The sequence below is a fragment of the Lolium perenne genome, chromosome 3, assembly GCF_019359855.2.
Source record: "Lolium perenne isolate Kyuss_39 chromosome 3, Kyuss_2.0, whole genome shotgun sequence".
NCBI classification, from domain to species: domain Eukaryota; kingdom Viridiplantae; phylum Streptophyta; class Magnoliopsida; order Poales; family Poaceae; genus Lolium; species Lolium perenne.
In genome coordinates, this window is record NC_067246.2 from 188225182 (window position 1) to 188245132 (window position 19951).

General features: G+C 48.0%; 1 protein-coding gene across 3 annotated transcripts; it reads right to left on the reverse strand.

Annotated features, from left to right (window-relative positions):
- Positions 1 to 504: 504 nt before the first annotated feature.
- Positions 505 to 18755, reverse strand: LOC127342884 (transcriptional corepressor LEUNIG). 3 transcript variants are annotated; one of them, XM_051368909.2, is made up of 18 exons: positions 18414 to 18755; positions 17394 to 17491; positions 17180 to 17289; positions 15768 to 16325; positions 15429 to 15517; positions 14503 to 14590; positions 14317 to 14392; positions 14079 to 14128; positions 12229 to 12537; positions 10874 to 11032; positions 10019 to 10249; positions 9814 to 9931; positions 2342 to 2451; positions 2108 to 2257; positions 1837 to 2001; positions 1593 to 1712; positions 1105 to 1311; positions 505 to 1006 (listed from the first exon to the last, which is right to left on the reverse strand). In XM_051368909.2, exons 1-18 carry the CDS (start codon positions 18473 to 18475, stop codon positions 860 to 862), a joined length of 2847 nt encoding a protein of 948 aa, XP_051224869.1. In that variant the 5' UTR covers positions 18476 to 18755; the 3' UTR covers positions 505 to 859. The 3 variants fall into 3 exon arrangements, with proteins under 3 accessions (XP_051224869.1, XP_051224868.1, XP_051224867.1); XM_051368908.2 differs by having other exon boundaries at positions 10874 to 11035; XM_051368907.2 differs by having other exon boundaries at positions 10874 to 11065.
- Between the last annotated feature and the right edge of the window lie 1196 nt (positions 18756 to 19951).

Genomic DNA, 19951 nt, shown 5'->3' on the forward strand with positions numbered 1-19951 from the left:
ATGGCACTATGGTTTCCCACAAACACGTCCAAACCTAGGTGAAACAAGATATGAATAGAGTAAAACCGTTGCACGTCCTTACCAGAAGAAGGGTGGGTGAGGTAAGAAATAAAAGCAGAATTCCTACTCTAGCGCACAATTTTCCTGTGTAGCTACTAAAATATGAATTTCTCGACACAACTTCGTCCGCTCCAAAGGGGCTCCTAAAGGCAGTCCTGCTCTGATACCAAGTCACATTGGCATCTATGTGCGCTGAAAATAGGTTTCTTCATCATTCTAAATACTAGTGCTTCTTGATTAATTCACGCTAGCATTGCTGGATGTCTGATCCTTGCTATGTATGGCAAGCAGAAAGATTTTGATAAGATTGCGTATCAGACTCGCAAGCCAAAATCCATCTGGTCACGTTGTCCTTTTTTCCTATGGATATGTACACACCGCGCACAACTTTTGGCAGCATATGGCCACATTTGACATCCCAGAATTGGGGCACAAAAAGGACAATAAGAGAAAACAGAATTAACAAATATGGATTCAGCACGATACATTAAAGGTCCCCGTGCCTGTGATCAATCCATGATAACGCTCTAGCGTTTGCGCAAGCCAATAGAGAGTATTGTACATTCTAGAAGTATGGTTACAAAGCCTACGCAAGAGCACATGCAGCAACTGAGACAACAATTTGGGTTACTTCTTCAACAGAGTTGGATACATTTCGTTAGCTGCCGTTCGTCATGTGTTCATCCGCAGCAGACAACCACCCTGTTTCTTCATCATATAACACTGGCGGTAGCCGGACGACAGATGCCCGCAAGGACCAACATGTAATATGTGATGTCAAGGAAGGTTGCTGCTGATCTCATTTCCAGAGCTTGACAAGCTTATCATGACTTACTGAGGCAACCAGCCCTGATGCATTTGATGCCGCTAGGGCTGCAATTAAGCCATCGTGAGCATTGCTGATGGTCACAGTATTCTTCTCCCTTATGTCCCAAAGTTCTATGGACTGCAAGATCAAAATGATACACACAATAAAAAAAAATAGATTAAAAAAGGGACTTAGGCCCGATAACTCATAAGATGATAAGGTATGAGAGAACTTGCCTCATAACAACCAATTACAAGCAACGATGGATAATTTGGATGAAAAACACAAGAATTAAACTTGTTTCCGCTGCAATTCAATTCATGCACACGCTCGCCGTCATTTCCCGAAGTAAATGACCACACCTTGACAGAATCTTCACTTACAGAGGCGAGATAGTCACCCGCAGCATCCCAACAAATCGACTGAATACTCTTTACGTGTCCCTACGCATGAACGGAAGTTCATATTACAGTGAGAGCAACACTGAAAAACACAACATTAATTGCAATACCATCTGACAATATTAAGCTGTACTGGACATTTTGGATCAAAGACTATGCTTAGTTCGCTTGGCGAAACCCAAGAACCAAGCATTGCAATTTGACAATGAGAACTTCTTAATATGGTTTCACTGGCATTAACTAAATTACTACTACAAGACAATGTCACGTAACTAAACATCACTCTAGTCAACACATGCCAAAAATCAGTTGTGAAAACTAACCTGTAAAGCACTTCTACAAACTTGTAGTGTTTCTGCATCGAGTATCGATACCGTCTTCTCTGAGGCAGCTGCAATATATTTCCCTTGACGAGGTTGAAATCTCAACTGAGTAGCACCTCCCTAGGAAGATAAGATAAGAAACAGTAACACAGGACAAAGTTTCAGCGTATTATCAACATAACAATATCGACAAACAACAAAGAAACAATGTTTTGAGGAAAAAACAGGGTTGCATAGTGCATACATTGAAGACCCTAACACATGTCACACAGCTACCATTATTTATGCTCCAACAGCGCACTTCCCCATCACTATCACAGGAGCAAATGATGTCTTCTTTATTTGAATGAAAATCAAGTGACTTAACAGAAGCTGAATGACCCGTGAAAGTACGGAGTGAATAACCTGGCTGCATATAGTCAAATCTCTTAGTCAGTGCATTTCAAAGTATATGATATCCTCTGAAGCGATGTTGCTGTAAGAAAGCCAATGATAAGAAATAGGTATGTACATACATTGTCAGCGTCCCAAACCCGTACGGTTTTGTCAAAGGAAGATGTTGCGAGGCGGGTCATGCTTGGGCTAAATCGGACATCTGTAATTAGCATAGAATGCTCTTCTAATGTAGATTTGGGGTTTAGGGCATCTGTAAACCATAAAACAGCCTGAAAATACACAAAAATCAGGTACAAGTCTGTATTTCTTTAGCACCAGCATATTCATAGTTACTTCTATGTTGGTATACCCACCTTCTTGTCATGGCCTCCGGTGGCAAGTAGTTTTCCATCTGACGAGAAATGGCAACAAATAACCTTGCCTGTACTTGCACGGGCTTTTGCAACCTCAGAAAAACTAGACCCTGTGGTAGACAGTGAGCCATGTATTCAATCCATCCAATTAATTGCAATCAAGCAGAATGAAACATGAGTCCATGGCACCCCGCGGCATCTACAATCATTCATACTGAACAGTCTACACATTTGTTCTTCGGTAAAAATGATATCCTCTTATTTGCCCCATGTATTAAGCTCAAAGAAACCATTTAGTCCAAAAGAACATGACATGTTAGGGGGCACCCAATCACTTCCTGTCATCTTCATGACAAGTCACTACTAACCAGTAACATGGTCTCCCCCAAAAAGGACAAGATCAATGCTAAATGTTGCAACTGATTCTGAAAAACTGTGCAAAAGTTAAGGTGCACGCTTTAATGGGGTACTGAAATTTTAAATTCAACACATGATTGACACTGAGCTTGGTCAGCTGCTGCCATCGGATTTTGGAAAGGAGAAGGTAGCTTTATCTAGTCACAAATGTCTACTAGGCTACTAGCTGCTGGCAGGTTCATTAAACCTTTAGGCAATAGGTTTTGGGAAGGTGATATAGCATGAAATGCGATAAATTCTTTTTCCAGATATAAGTGTCCTTTCCTGCAACTTTGCTCTCATAATTACAATATAACAGCATGCTTAGTATCAAACTATAATTAATTAACTACAACAGAATTAAAGACCCCAAAGCATTACATCTTGCGAAAGATACACTGCACTCAACATTTATTCACAAGTAATCTGATACGATATCAATCTCGCTTATAAAAGGAATTGCAAACTTGTTGAAACCAAGATGCGCACTGGTAGACTCGGGGTCTACCCGGGGACGTAGGTTGTAGTGGTGGAAGTGCACGGATCGCGGGGGAGGAAGGCGGCGCCGGCGGCCAGCCGTCGTCGTGAGGGAGGGGGAGGGCGGCACACGGTGGAGGGTGGCGGCTAGGGTTTGGAATGCCAACTCCTCGGGGAGTTGGCAATAATAGATTGATTATTGCTTGCCTGTTCACGTAGGATTACAGGGATATATATAGGCTAATGACATAAAGATAAATGGGCTAAGCCCCTAATTTAGGCCCACTAATGGGCTTCTTCCTGCTATAAGACAAACCGGTCATAACATCTCTCCCCGCATTCACAAACAGCTCGTCCTCGAGGTGACAAGCTGAACATCTGGAAACTACTGGGAGCTTCTCCCAAGTGGCCTCCTCTTCTGGCAGACTGGCCCACTGCACCAGAACATGCCAAACGCCGCGACGCTGCTGCGCCTGCATCACCTTCGCCACTTTGGCAGGGGCTGGCAGAGGACGACCATCTGCAGTAGGGGGAAGGTCCGGCGTCACTGCCGGCGGGTCCCCACGGTAGGCCTTGAGTAGGCCGACATGGAAGACGTCATGTAGGCGCGATGCAGCCGGCAGCTCCAAGCGGTATGCGAGTGTGCCAACTCGTTCCAGCACTCGAAAAGGACCGGCGTAGCGGGATCCCAACTTGCGCTTGGAGCGTGGGTCCAGGGACTGCGTGGTCCTGTGAAGGAGGCGCAGCCAAACCCAATCCCCCACCGCGAACTCCGCCTCGCGGTGATGAGCATCATAGTACTTCCGGGCCGCTGACGCGCCTCGGTCAGGATCTCATCGCGGGTTCGAAGCAGGTCACCCGCCGTCTCGGTTTGAGCCGTGCCCGGCTCATAAGGAAGCATTGCCGGCGGCGGTCACCCGTAGACCACCTCAAAAGGCGTGGCATGCAAGGCGGAGTGATAGGTGTTGTAGAAGTACTCCGCCCATGGCAGCCAATCCACCCAAGCTCGTGGTCGATCACCCGTCACGCATCGCAAATACATGGCGATCACCTTGTTGACCACCTCGGACTGGCCGTCGGTCTGAGGGTGGAACGCCGTGCTCATGCGGAGCTTCACGCCCGCCATCCGAAAAAGATCCCGCCAGACGATGGATAAAGGAAATTCGTGGAGGCGGACGATGCTGTCGAAGAAGGCCCGTGCCACGGACGCGGCTGAATATGGGTGGCCGAGGGCGATGAAGTGCGCGTACTTGGAAAAGCGATCGACCACCGTGAGGATGACGGACTTGCCGCCCACCTTGGGAATCGATGAAGTCCATGGAGATATCCGCCCACACCTGGGAGGGTACGTCCAGCGGCTGCAGCATACCCGCTGGTCGCAGCGTCTCCGTCTTGTTCCGTTGGCACAGCACGCATGACCGCACCCAGTCACGAACGAGCGCACCATCCCCGGGAATGTAGAAATCAGCACGGAGGCGATTGAGGGTCTTCTGCACGCCCTCATGTCCGCCAGCGACAGGACCTGTTGGCGTAGGTCGCCGTGGGCGGGCACGAAGATGCGGCGTCCATGTAGCAGGAGCCCGTCGTCAAGGCGCAGTCGCCCCCAAGTCGCCGTCGGCGAGGCGCCCGCGGAGTGTCTGGGCGTCCGCGGTCGTGTCCGTCGCACGGTGGACATCGTCAATGAAGGTGAAGGACGGTCCAGAACAGATGCACAAGACGGTGCCCGCCGTAGCAACGTCGTCGGCAACATCCTCAGTGTCGCGGCGGGATAGGGCGCCGGCAACCGTGTTGAGACGGCCGGGCCAGTACTCCACGGTGAAGTCGAAGCCGAAAAGCTTGCTGATCCACTGGTGCTGTGGAACTGTGGATATGCGCTGGTCTAGCAAGAACTTGAGGCTGTAGTGGTCCGTGCGCACCCTGAACGTCCGGCCCCAGAGGTAAGGGCGCCATTGGCGCATAGCCTGGACCAGCCCGATCAGCTCGCGCTCGTATGCCGCAAGCTTGTGGTGGCGAGGAGCGAAGGGTCGGCTGAAGAAGGCCGGCGGCCCCTCGCCCTGGTGGAGGATGGCGCCGAAGCCAATGCCATAGGCGTCGCAGTCCACCACGAACGGCAGATCAAAGTCCGGCATCTGGAGGACGGGTCCCGTCGTGAGGGCCCGCTGAAGGGCCTCGAAGGTCGTAGTCGCCTCCTCGTCCCAGGAGAAGGCGTCGCGTCGAAGTAGACGCGTCAGTGGCGCGGCGATGAGGCCAAAGTCCCGGATGTACTTCCGCTAGTACCCGGCGAGGCCCAAGAAGCCGCGGAGAGCCCGCGGAGACCGCGGGATCGGCCACGCGGCGATCTTGTCAGCGTCCGTCGTGACACCGTCCGCCGAGATGACGTGGCCCAAGTATGCGACGGAGGTCGTGCCAAACGAGCACTTCGAGCGCTTGAGGTGGAGACGGTGCGCTCGAAGCTCGTTGAAGATGATGGCCACGTGTTGTAGGTGCTCCGCCCACGATGCACTGTATATAAGAATGTCATCAAAGAAAACAAGCACAAAGCGGCGTAAGTAGGGGCTGAGCACGTCGTTCATCAAGGCCTGGAAAGTCGCCGGCGCATTGCAGAGTCCGAAAGGCATCACCAAAAACTCGAGGTGGCCATGATGAGTCCGGAACACCGTCTTCTCGATGTCGTCCGCATGCATCCGCACCTGGTGATAGCCTGAGTGCAGGTCAAGCTTGGTGAAGAAGCGCGCGCCGTGTCGTCCAAGAGTTCATCCACGACGGGATGGGGAACGTGTCCTTGGACGTCAGGGTGTTGAGGGCGCGATAGTTGATAGAGAAGCGCCAGGTGCCATCGGTCTTGCGCACAAGGAGTACCGGGGCGGAGAACGGCGACGTCGAGATCCGGATAATGCCCTGCGCGAGCATGATCGCCACCTGGCGTTCGAGCTCGTCCTTCTGCAGCTGTGGGTAGCGGTACGGGTGCACGGCGACAGGAGCCGTGTCGGGCAGCAGGTGGATGCGGTGGTTGCAGGGCCGCGCCGGTGGAAGGCCCAGTGGCTCGTCGAAGACGTCGCTGTGCTGCTGCAGGAGGTCGGCCAGGAGGGGTGCGCCTCGTCGAGAGTTGCCGCCACCAGCTGAAGCTGGGGCGTCGTAGGTGTGGTGCCACCAATGCCCGTCCACTGGACAAGGCGGCCTCCTCCGCGCCAGAAGATGAGGGTCAGCACGTCGAAGTCCCAAAGTATAAGTCCCAAAGTATAGGACCGAGTGTGGACAAGAAGTCGACGCCGAGGATGAAGTCGTAGCAGCCCAAGTCGATGCCGACGCAGTCGATGGAGAAGTGCTCGTCGCCTATGAGGATGGGAATCTGCCGTGCCACACCCTGGCAGGCCAGGCGATCCCCGTTGGCGACGGTGACGCTGAGAGCGTCGGCGCCCGAGGGTTGTAAGGCGAGGCGGCGCATGGCGGCCCCGGACAGGAAGTTATGCGTCGAGCCCGTGTCGACGAGCGCGGTGAGGCACTCCCCGTTGATAGTCACCGGTCTTCGGCGTCTTGACGCCCGCCAGCGCGTGGAGGGAGACGACGAAGGAGGTAGCGTTGACCGGCCCGTAGGTCGTGACACCGGCCTCGGAGAGCGTCGAAGCAGCGATCTCGGCGGTGAGGGCCTCCACCTCCCCGTCGTCGACGGTCTCCAAGTAGAAGAGGCGGGCGCACACGTGGCCCGGCGCGTATATCTCGTCGCAGTTGAAGCACAAGCCCTTGCGGCGCCGCTCGAGCTGCTCGACCGACGTCAAGCGGCGGAAGGGGCGTGTCGGGGCAATAAGCGCCCCGAGAGGAGCGGTTGGCAGGGCCAGGCGTGGCTGAGCGGGGACTGCCGGGTCCGAGGCGGTCCGTGGTGGTGGTCACGCGCCCCGTCCTTGGAACACCTGCTGCATGGCGAGAGCGCGCTGCTCGTAAGCGCGCGCGTAGTACATGGCCGTCTGCAAGTCCGGTGGCTCACGCATCTCCACGTCGACGCGGATGTGGTCTGGCAGGCCGCCGACGAATAGGTCGGCGCGTTGGCGGGACGTGACGCCGGGCGCATGGCATGCCAAAGTCTGGAAGCGGTCGGCGAAGTCCAGTACCGAGGAGGTGAAGGGGAGGCGGCCGAGCTCGGCCAGCCGGCTCCCGTGGATCAGTGGACCGAAACGAAGGAGGCAGAGGTCGTGGAAGCGCTCCCACGGAGGCATCCCGCCCTCGTCCTGCTCGAGGGCGTAGTACCACGTCTGTGTGGCTCCGCGGAGGTGGTAGGAGGCGATCCAGGTGCGGTCGGACGCCAGTGTCGGCTGGCCTCGGAAAAACTGGTCGCACTGGTTTAGCCAATTTAGGGGGTCGACGGTGCCGTCGTATGTGGCGAACTCCAATTTGGAGAAACGAGGCGGCTGTGCAGCGGGCAGCCCGGCGGTGTAGTGCTGCATCAGGGACCCCCCCCTGTAGGGGTTGGCGTAACCGGTGAATCCCCCGAGGGCCATCATCGATGGTGATGCCGATGGCTACAACACCGTAGGTTGGGCGGGCGCCGTTGTGAAGACGGGCGCGTCGAGCCACGTTGGGCGCTGCGACGGCGAGGGTGGGAACCGAATTTGGGTGATCGGCACCCCTGCGGGTAGCCGGGTGGAGGCCGGCGGCGGTGCCGGGAGAGTGGCAGCGGGCGCGATGGCGGCGGCCGATGGTTGCGGTGGTGGGGCGGTGGGGCCCTGGAGGTACGTCCGCAGGTTGGCGACCGCCATGGTGGGTCGCGGACGGCCGCAGACAACTCCGCCGGGGAGAGGACGGGAGGCGGCTCGGCACCCGGCGGCACGTGCGCGGCGGCGGTGGAGGCCGGCGGCATCTCGGAGGTGGCAGCGATGGTGGCGGGTTGGCCCAAAGACAAGATCGCAACCGAGGAATCTGATACCAAATTGGTAGAGACTCGGGGTCTACCAGGCCGGGGTCGTAGGTTGTAGGGGTGGAAGTGCACGGATCGCGGGGGAGGAAGGCGGCGCCGGCGGCCAGCCGCCGTCGTGAGGGAGGGGAGGGCGGCGCACGGTGGAGGGTCCCGGCTAGGGTTTGGAACGCCAACTCCTCGGGGAGTTGGCAATAATAGATTGATTATTGCTTGCCTGTTCACGTAGGATTACAGGGATATATATAGGCTAATGACATAAAGATAAATGGGCTAAGCCCCTAATTTAGGGCCTATTTGTTTGGGCTGCAGCTGAACGACAAGCGGCTGGAGGCTGGTAGTGTCTGAGAAGCGGCTGGAGCTGGTCAGTTGGTGAAATATAAAATGGTGTTTGGCAACCTGCTTTTAGGACGGCTGGTAGACAAATAACTGATGCCAAAAGTCTGAAATACCCATGTATGCTAAATATGATATTTAAGTATTGGTCTTGTAGGATTTAGCTTATTATGTTAAACATTAAGCTTAGATAATATGTTTAACATCCATTTTTCAGTACGTGAAACTTGTTTCTTTTCTTTTGCTGGTAAGTGATTTGATAATAACATTAAAATAAAATTCGGCAAACACATAAATACATGCGCATGCATATTAATCAATGAATGATGGATTCAACGCATAAGAGGTTTAATTTAGAATTTTGTGTTGTCCAATATTTAGAAGTCTCAAGTATGTAATATATAGTTCAAAAAAAAAAAAAAAAAAAGTATGTAATATACATCACAACAAAATTTACTCCCTTTTCCATCTAGGTAAATTTACAAGAACCGCAACAACAAGTATTGGACGGAGATTGGTCGAGTCTAGTGTCCCGGCAGGGACTGAAGACACCCAGCTATGAATATCCATTAATCTACGAACTAATCTTCACGTTCTGCCTAAATTACAGCTCGGACGCGTTAGCAGTTTGGTTTGGGGAACCGGATGAGCAAGAACTCGGCCGCATCAATAATATGGGGAGGCGGAACAGAGGATAGCGGGGGAAGGCGGACATTGGCGGCAGCACTCCTCGGCGTTGAAGTCGTGATTTGTTGGAGGAGGTCTGACAGAGGAAGGGGATGAGCGGCGTGAGGGAGGGCGGGGCGACGAGCTGGAGAAGATCTGGCTGCTGGAGACGCGGCCGGACAGTCGGCGGCGGGAAACTCTGGCCGCCATATTCAGGAGCTGATGAGGAATAGGGATATACGGATGGCCTGGTTTGGTCTCGTGGATTGGTTATGCGATGGCAGTTTTGCGTAAATAAGTCGAACTTTAGGGGCAGCACGTTATACCGATTCGGTTATTTTGCGGGAAGCGCCAAGAAGCTGCGGCAAGTTCCTCACGACGTGCTTGTGGGCTTATAGTAGAAAACTGAGAAGTGCTTGTAGAAGCCCATGGGTAGAAATTAGATGTTTGGCTGAGCTTGTACTTTTAGGGACCTAGAAGCACCACAAGCTCAAGCCTAAGCCCAAACAAACAGGCACTTAGGCCCACTAATGGGCTTCTTCCTGCTATAAGACAAACCGGTCATAACACAGCACATGAAATTCGAAAAGAAAAGGCGCAGATATTTGTAGGTAATTGAATTAATTTCTCAGCGAAAGATTCAAAGTCAAGAAAAGGAAAAACCAGGTAGCAAAGATAAACAGAGATATACCTTTACTAGCATCCATAGAGCGTCCCATGGTTTCTCGAGGATCCAAGTCCTCCTGTGATAAAAAAGAGTCTACATTGTCATCCAAGGAGCCATCTTCCAGCAAACGGTCCACATCACCCTGAAATTAAGAACTTGGTCATGTTGCTGACAAAAGCAATGTGCAAGCACTTCTGAAAGAGAATGTCAGATTTCACGATATAAATACCAGTGGGTTTACTGGAGAGGTCAAGCTTCCTGTGCCATCGGAACCAAACATCATTAATGGTTTCGATGGACCACCATTATGCAGCAGCTGTGGCATGGACATTGCATCTCCTGGGGTTTGAGTGGAAGGTGTCGAAGGCGCAGAACTTGGAGATGGCCCAGCAGTATTTGCTGTTCCTGAACTATTAGCTCTCCCTGAGGACGAGACAGGTTTCTTTCTCTTCTTTGATGCCTGAACCACAAAGAGAGATCAAGTGATTGAAATACTAAAATTTAGTCATTGTCAAAGTTACCAATCTAAAGCAACTGGAAATGGTTGTGAGTATTATTTTTAACAAATGATAGAACTGAGTGTTAGCGAAAGCCCAAAGGAAGTATACTATCCACAGAACAAGGAAAAGCGAAAACTCCATAGAAATTATGTACTAATTTGCTAAACATCAGAGTAATGCTTAAATAAGTGGCGAGGTGGTATATCAACTACAAGTTCAAGCATTCAAGAGAGCTGCTACTGTGACTTCACAGAGAGCTCTTCTAGTTGTGTGTATGTTTGCTAAAAAAACATTATGTGTGTGTGCACAGAATACCACCTAAAACTTGAGATCCTGACACTTATGAAGCACTCGGATCTGTAATTGCCTGTTGGCAAATTTTAGAAGTGCAACTGAAATGAGATGCATGCTTCATTAAGATTTACCATTAATATATCAAAAAGGGGCAGAGAAAGGTACATCCATAAACATTAAGGCCATCACTCCTCCACATTGCGGCATAAAATAAGCAGTAGTACATTAGATCTAAAACATTGAAAAAAGAATCAACATAGAAACATTTTATTTGTATAACAGTAACATACTTGGTCAGTTACTACAAAAGAGTTTGGTATGCTTCCGTCAATAGGCATGCATCCAACTCCAGACTTTTCCTGTTGCTGGTGAAGCTGGTTTGAGCTCTGAGACTGCTGACTGGAGACTGTAGATTGCTGAAGTTGTTGTTGCTGTTGGCTATGACTTTGCTGCTGCAACTGTTGTAAATGAGCAATTTTCTTCTACTACATAGAAACATCCATATAAGGAGAGAAATAGAATGGTTAAAAGACTTGCTGAAAACAACTTTATCAGGTTTAGTCATCTAAGGAACAACAGTAGATACTCTAAATCCCAGTAGTTTAGCTACGATGTCATATAATGTGACGGGTTGTTTGGTTTGTTTGTCTGGCCATCTTCACTGCATACAGGCAGTAACTGTATACAGATAGGACGATGAGAGAACAAGTCTGAGACCAGTAAACACTGTAACTTAATATCACAGAAGTACAACATAGGTTTAAGAAAGTTGTTGGCCTTCGCACTCCTGAACAGGAGGTATGTGATATGATGATGAATAGGGTCGCGGATCCTCACGATGCAAGAATTTGGACAACTATTTCGAAATGGGGAAGCCCCTGCCTAAGAATTTGGACAACTATATGACCTTGAAGATAGAAGCAGGCAACCAACGCACTCAGCACTTCAACAACTACTATATCCCTTATTACTGAGTGCTGCCATAAAATTAATAAGGCAAGAATCTTATTTGCACCCTATCAAGGCTGAGAATGAATTGGGTGCTTTCCAAGATCCAAGATAAGTTGAAAAGTGGTGACCAGAAACTACAATACTATAGACCAATATTAGTAACCAAAGCATACGTAGATTACAACAAATATTTTTAATTACACATGGCCTGCCCAAAAGTGGAACTTGGGTAAATAACCATTTGCCTATAACTCTGCAAGACGAACTGGCCAAGTAATAATCCTTCTAATATTCATATTGCATTTCCCTCGTATAGTAACTATGGCTTCATGCACCATGATGCAGAGGCCGGAGGTAATAAAGCTTCCATTACTATAAAAAGAAAAAGGCGAAAAATGAGTTTTCAGAACTTCGGACAAAAGGAACGGAAAGGTCTACAACACTAAAGGAGGAGAATTCCTTCTGTGTTTAGTCCTTAAATGTTTGAAACTAAAACTGAATATGTTTGCTCAGTTTGGGGTAGAAATGCCATTTGGCTACGATGTTGGTGTTCCATTGTTCGTAAACAACTTGGATATACAGCCACTATACAGTAAGAGCTCAGAACACTGTGCATTAATATGACTTCAACTAGGTAAACATAATACTTTAAAGAGAATATTAGTTTGAGAAGGCAGGAAGTCACAGAACACACCTTTATTAGCATGTCTATATCACTGCGTGATCCACCACTTTGAGTAGGAGAACCAATATTTGGAATAATATCCCCACCACTATTTGTCTGCCCATCTTGCCCAATGACCATATTTCTGTTATTAAGAAGCATCCTTAACCTTCTGGTGTCAACATCACTAGCTGTAGGCGAAGCCATATTTTGCTGTGCTTGCATTAAAAGCTGTTGTTGCTGTTGCGGATTGAGAAACTGAAGCTGTTGAAATTGTTGTTGTGGAGATTGCATAAATGACTTCTGCTGCAGAATGCCGGAGCGAAGCTGGTCGAGTCCCTAGTAAGATTTAAAAAAAAGGGTGTATATGTTACAATAGAATTTGCGAGATAGCAGCCATGTTCGCACAATGAATGCCAATCGCAGGATTTGCAATATACTAAAGAACTACACACTGTTTCTTGCTTTCACAACTGCTGAATTTTAAATGCTTCCTAGAGGGGTCTACACTTGGCCGGGGCTCTACTGGACTATCACGCGAAAAGGAAAGAAAAGTTACTGATGTTAGAAAGATAAACGCTTCATAGAGGGGGTCTACACTTGGCCAGGGCTCTATCTTTGATTATCAAAAAGGAGGGTCTAAATTGCAGTTCTATGGAAATCAACCTTTTAAACAAATATATATGCCATATGCAGTGGCATTGAGCATGTTGCTCCGCCTCCCCTATAAAGCTATTACATATAACAAGAGTAAAGTTTGTTTTCAACCTTAAATTTATAGTGGTAGTCTGTATCGCAACCTAACTTCTGAATCCTTGAAATCAACACCCTGACCTTGGTAATCCCAGTCAACTCTAACCTTCAACCTGATTGGCACGCCAGGAAAATATATTGCCAACCAGGATCACAATTTCATTTCTCATTACACTCCATGACATTGCTGGCACAGTTGTCATCACTTCTCACAGGAGCAGAGTGTCTCGCGCTACGACCAGGGGACTAGCACTAATTAGCACCATGTATGAGGAGAAGCAGTTCATGGAACAGGGTATTGTAATACCCAATACTACGAAACCACACATTTTCAGATGATTTCCAAGTTGAGGTGAAAAATTTAGAGAAGTGGATGAGAGCACCGAGCCAACTGGCAGTGGCAGCTAGGGTTATATTACTCAGGACTACTCAGAATGCGTTCTAGGGTTACAGACAAACACTAAGTAGCTCCTGTGCAACAGAGATAAAACGGAAATCAAGTGACGCTTCAGCCAGGGGGAAGAAGGCAGACGTTGGAGCGAAAGGGTGCACTGTTGGATCTTCGTAAGAACGAACCGGTATCGAGAATCTAGGACTGTCCACTAACTGCAATGTTCGAGGGGCCGATTTCTTCAGATTTCAAAAAATGCAGCGATGACAGGCATGTAGGAGTTGAGCAGGATGTCATCCCTGCTGCTGCGGAAGCTACTCCTGCTACCGTGGTCAGCCGACTGACTCGCAGACTCTCCTCTGCTGTCCATGCCATAAGCTGCTCCTGCTGGGCTTGCCAGTCAGATGCCAATCGCCTGGCCAGCCCCTTGAGGGGCTCCTGCTCGCCTGCTTCCTTTGCTTGGCGAACGCTTTGATGTGAGTTTTGTCAGGACGAAAGCATCTCATCAGAAGAGGATGAAGACATGTGGGCCAAGCAGGTCAACGAGAGCAGGGTCAGGGTGTCGATTTCAAGGATTGAAAGGTTAGGGTTCGGTTCAGACTACTACTATAAGTTCAAGGTTTAAAACAAACTTTACTCTACAAACAAGCAAACCAGAATCCAGAATAGGAGCATAAATCATTAGAGGAATACATGCAAGATAAGCAGTAAAGCATAATCATAAGACATAGCATACCGTGAGTGGCCAACCTTTCAGAGTCAAATTGCTTCCACCTTGATTAGATCCTGTTAAAGATGACATCTAATTAGGATTTAGAAAGCCAACCACTCAAAACAGAAACATCTCCCTTAAAAATTCTGATGAATAAAACCCTCGCAGTATAATGTTTGAAGTAAGCAAACAGCATACGTTGAAATACGTGTAGTCAACTGAGGCAACAGGAATGCCAGGCAAGAAGCTGGAGAAATATTACCTTGGACACCAATGAATGATCCCTCAGGACCCGCAGTTCTTGGTGTCAAAACTGGATTCATCTCAGTTTTGATAGTCTGTAAAGAAGTATGATCATAGATCAAAAAAAATTGATAATGTTATTTTCTGTCTTATTTTGGCAGTGGGTATTGTTAAAGTGAGAAACAGTAGGAATGATACATGTAACCTGTTCTTGCATAGCCAGTTGCGGGCTTCTTGCCTGAACTTGTTGCAGAGCGCCTGACAACCCACCAGCAGTACCATGCAGAATTTGCCTATGAAAGGTAAAATGTCAAATTCTATTTTTTTAAATGTACTACATGTTAGTTGCTTGTTGCTACGGCATGAGCCGACATCAACATTTAATCCTTATGGAGTGATTATTTTATTACTTTATAACCTGATCATGAGTCATGACTCACGACAGGTTTTGGTAATTCCACTATCCTGAGCAAAATCACATACCTACAGGTTAAAAAAAAAGTAAACGCTACAGAACTGCAACAGTTGTCAGCCATTTATGCACAACATTGTTACAAATTACTTAAGTCTTAAACATAACCTATAATAATTATGCACAGAAAAGCGTTGATGTGAACACTTGTGTGTGTACTGTGGAAAGTGGAAACAAAAAGATATGTACCTCACAATCAAAATATCAAGGTAAAACAAATTCAGGATAAGAGTATGGTTCAAAATTCTAAATACTAACGGGCTTGCAGTGATCTGAACCTGAACAAAGAAAGATACATAAAAATTTCCATAGAACAATCTAGCAAAAAAAAAGGGCAAATGCTTCAATGCAACTTATGATTAATGTTTCATGTGCCTATTTGATCACATGGGTGCCCGTTATGCTACAGGAAAATATTTAAAGGAAAAAGGACCAGCCCCATCCAAGACATGCAAACCAGAGTTCTCTAACAAGAACACTGCACGCAGAACAATTTACTATCTTTCATCAGTTCCATGATCTACCATCTCACATGCAAACCAGAGTTTTCTAACAAGAACACTGCACACAGAACAATTTACTATCTTTCCTCAGTTCCATGATCTACTATCTCACACAAGTTTGTCAGTGTGCATATAACTTAGAAGTTCAGAAAATACCCTGAAGATTGTCCGCTTGCACCTGCTTTCAACAATGCTTGGTTTGGATCAAGTACTTGGCTAGCATTTTCGCCATATCTTTGCTGCACCTGAAAGTGTCATACTACATATAAACATTTTACTACTTTCATTGTTCTTTAAGGTGTGTGCCTAATCCACCTAGGTGGTGTATATGCAGTTGGCACCATGCTCCTACAGCCTAGGAGGCTGCCTAACTCACCTGGTCGGTGACACTAGGCGCCGCCCTGCTGCCACTTAGTGCTTAGCCCCTTTCCAGTTACTATTATTTTTGTGAGGAATAACCAGAACATAACAAACAAGATCTAGTAGGAGAGATACCTTCATTGATGCCTCATCCAGAGAATCTCGCTGAGAAGAGAGCTTTAACCTCTCCTCATACATTTTTGCTGCCATAGCATTGGCAGTAGCTGGGTTCTGTCGCATTAAAGGATCACTTCCAGAAAACCCACTTGCAGAACCATTAAGAAGATGAGAACCATCTCTGCGCTGCTGCTGCTGCTGCTGTTGCTGCTGTGCAGCTCTCTGTAATAACATTTGTTGCATTTGGATTTGCTGTTGTTGCTGCTGCTGCTGTTGAGATTGTTGTTGTTGATGTTGATGATGCTGTTGTTGTTGTTGCTGCTGCTGCTGCTGCTGTTGTTGTTGTTGTTGCTGTTGCTGCTGTTGTTGTTGTTGTTGTTGTTGTTGTTGTTGCTGTTGCTGAGATTGTTGTTGTTGTTGCTGCTGTTGCTGTTGCTGCTGCTGCTGAGATTGATGTTGCTGCTGCTGCTGAGATTGATGTTGCTGCTGCTGCTGAGATTGATGTTGTTGTTGCTGCTGCTGAGGCTGTTGCTGCTGCTGCTGCTGTTGATGTTCCCTTGCTTTCACTAACTGAGTCTGAAAGAGTAAATTACAGCTGAATTTGTTTGAAATTCCATGGATTCTTCAAGAATTTCCTTCAATTTTTGTTTCTAGTTTTTTTTATATTTCATGATTTTCCCTTTTTATGAAATTTTTGCTAAATGGGTTATTACGCTTGGCAGGCCAACTCATGAAATCCACCACCTACCATCGTGAGGCTCGCATATATGCCCACCGCAAACAGGTCTACTTGCATCCCTCTACAAGAGGAGGCCTCAAAATTTCTTAAATATTAAAAAAGTTGAAGTCTATTCGACCTGTCGACATGTTCGACATCTTAAATATTAAAAACAGTGGGGAAAATCGGCATATGAAAAACAAGAAGAAAACTACAAAGTTAGGGACTGAGAAGAGAAGCTGCAAGCTTGTGGAAAAGAGCAACACAAAGCTTGAGGGAGAGAGAGAACCTAGTGTAATAACTCAGGTGGTGTAGAGGGGTTGGCCAATCGGCATGTGAAAAATAAGAATTAAACTGCAAACTCGGGAGTGAGAAGAGATGCGACAACAAGCTTGAGGAAGGGAGAGAAAGAGCCTGGTGTCATCTCAGCATGGTGGAGAGGAGAAGAAACAGAGCTCACATCAGTGCAGGGAAGAGAAAGCTTTGGGAATAGAGGTCATATTCGCAGGTCTATAGCTGGCCACATTAAATAGACAGGAGATATGTAATCCTAAAATTTGGGGTATTCTGGTGGTATGGAACTAAAAGGATGTATTTAGGTGGTATTTTCCTTGAGTCATGGCAAGTTGGTGGTATAGAACCAAGTTTTTTCAAGATTTAACCATGAAAAGAATATATTAGTACAAAAAACGAAAAGAGCATAGGTACATACCTGAATATATGATGCTGCAATATCTGAGTGCTTCTCATTTGTTCGTGCTATGAATATATCCCAAAATACTGACCACCATTCAAAAAGGAAGCCACCAGGAGCATCAATTGCTGAAAGAAAGATAAGCGCACAAAGTAAACAGTACCGCTCGACATTGGTAGCAACACAAATCCTACTTAAATAGCTTCGTGGCAACTTGCTGGGAGATACATACCAACTGGATCCGGTGAGACCTTCCCTTCCGTTTGGAAGGCTTTTGCAGTTTCCTGCAAATTTCTCTTCACAAAATAGTCATATATGTAGACATCCAACCTGTTTTATTAGACAGACAACCATTTAGTCTTCTAAGATTGATGTTGAGCCTCCAAGTTTCGATTCACAAGTACAATGACATTAAGAATGGAGGAATACTACTGCATTTACTTCCTTGTAGTGTCGTGCATTCTCAGTAACAAATTAATCATCAGCTAGAAGGGTAAAAATCAATTTTTAGCATGTTCTATACTAGTGCCCAAAAAATCGTGATCTTCTAATATTAATATTCACAAAGAAGTGCAACCTCTGTTCCAAATTATACGATGTTGTGGAAGGCTGTTTGCTTAAAAAAAAAATTGTGACCTCATATTACAATTCACAAAAAAGTACTTTGGTAGAGCAACATACTATGCCCAGCTGCAAATGAATTTGTTTGGAGAAACTATGGACCACAAAAAATTAGCACCAGTTATCAGTAGTAAGTCTTGTGAAAGCGTAACCTAATGAAAAAAAAAAAGCTATTCAGGGTCATAAAAGATGCAGCCCTTGCGGAATTACTAGAAGTACTACAAAAGTGTGGTTTCACAGTAGATATAGTTGACCAAAATCACAAACCCGGCCATCAAAACCTAAGTTCCCACACCAAATTGAACTGTATGTCACTCTAGTCTGAACCTGACGTCGTGAACAAGAAGACCTAAATTGGTCCTACAATGACTGGCTAAGGTTTGAGCCTACTGAGCAGAAGAGGTAGAAGCGAACCATCGGAAATGGCAGCTCCCACGAAACCATATCCCCCGCACACTCGCAAAGTACCGCAATGTCAGATACACTTTTTTTTAATTATCCCCCAAAAATTGTAAGTAGTACTGAAAGTCTGACACGGCGCGAGCGAACAGCGGGCAGACGCAGCATCTGCAGGGATCAGCGGGCATGGAAGGGAAGCGATGGACCAAACTATTTGAGCACAAACCCTTACATCTTATCCGCCTCCCAGTTGGTCTGGGTCTGGGACTGGGACTGCGACTGCGACTGCGACATGGCTCCGCGCGCGGCGCACCAACCGAGCCCTTCCTCAGAAATCCAGGGGTGCCCAGGAGGAAGGAGCCCAGCCAGGGCTGTTCCCCCGACACGCCGCCTCCGCCTCGGCAGCGCCCGCGGTAGGTAGCGCCTCGCGGCCGCTCGGCGGTGGGAGCCGTCTCTCGGTGCGAGGCGCGGGAAACCCTAGAGGCAGTGGAGTGGGAGTCGGGAAAGCGGAGGCGAGGTCGGGGAGCGAGAGAGGGCAGGATGCGGCGAGAGGAGAGTGGAGCGTCGCAGAGGGATGAGAGAGAAACAAAACGAGAGGGAGGGAGAGGGGGATCAGGGCTGCTGCGTGCACGGGAGACTTCGGTAAGAATCTCACGCGGCGGAGCCTGACGCGTGGGACCGGGAAGATTAAACCCTGTGGTGGCCCACTTGTCGGTGTGCATACTGGTCCGTCCGGAAAGCCGTGCGTACGCGTAGCGAGTTTTTATAGGACGGAGGCTAGTGGGACCTCAGGCTGAGGGACAAGTAAATCGGATGATGGAGATATTCTTCCAAGAACATAGTGCGTGTTATGCACATCGCCACATGTGCTTATGTATAAGATTAAAGAAACTCCAGTCCTACCACTGTATCGAACAAGATGAAGTTTCACATAGAACAAGTACTTCGTAGAACAATTTCCGTATAGTGGTATATTTCAGTCCTAACGTACTCCTTTCTTGCAAAAATATAGTGGTATATTTCAGCACTAGCACCTCCTGCTGCCGCTTGTACTCGCTGGTGTGGTCCTCGGAGCGCGAGGATGGTGGATATGAAGTGGTCGCTCTGGGAGTTCATCCCGTTCGAAGAGCTGATGAGGATCGCCGACGAGCGTGTGAGGCGTTGCGGGGAGAAGATGGCGGAGGAAGCTGCTGCTCCTGCAGATATGCCTGGCCTCGTCGTGGGCGATCAAGCAGATGGCGGAGCCGGTGGGTTGGCGTCAGCAGTTCTCAGGGCAGGGGCTCGAGGAGCAAATTGCAGCGACGCAACCGATGTTGGATCTCAAGGATGCTGGTGGTGGAGGACGTGGTTCTCCAGCTGCTAAACCTAGCAGTGGCAGTACCTCTACGGGGACTCCGCTGTAGACTCAGAGCCAGTCTACCCCAACAGATCCAAGTGCTCCTCCTGCGGATTTTTCTCATGCAATGCTTCAGTGGATGGGGGCTAGAGCTCCAGATATCTTTCCCATGATGCAGCTAGGGATGTGGAACATACCGCTGAATTAGTGATCTTAGTTCTATGGACAACAACAAATGTAACCCGGTGCTTTCAACCCCATGACGGTTATGCCTCAAGGATCTTTCAACCCTTTGGTACCATAGACCTCTAACAGGTAGGGTAGCAGTGTGGGTCTGAATAATTCTTCTCAACAACAGCATAATTCTGGAGGGAGCAAGAATAAAAAGAAGATGCAGAAACCTCATAGCTCTGATGGCAATAGGAACAATGTTG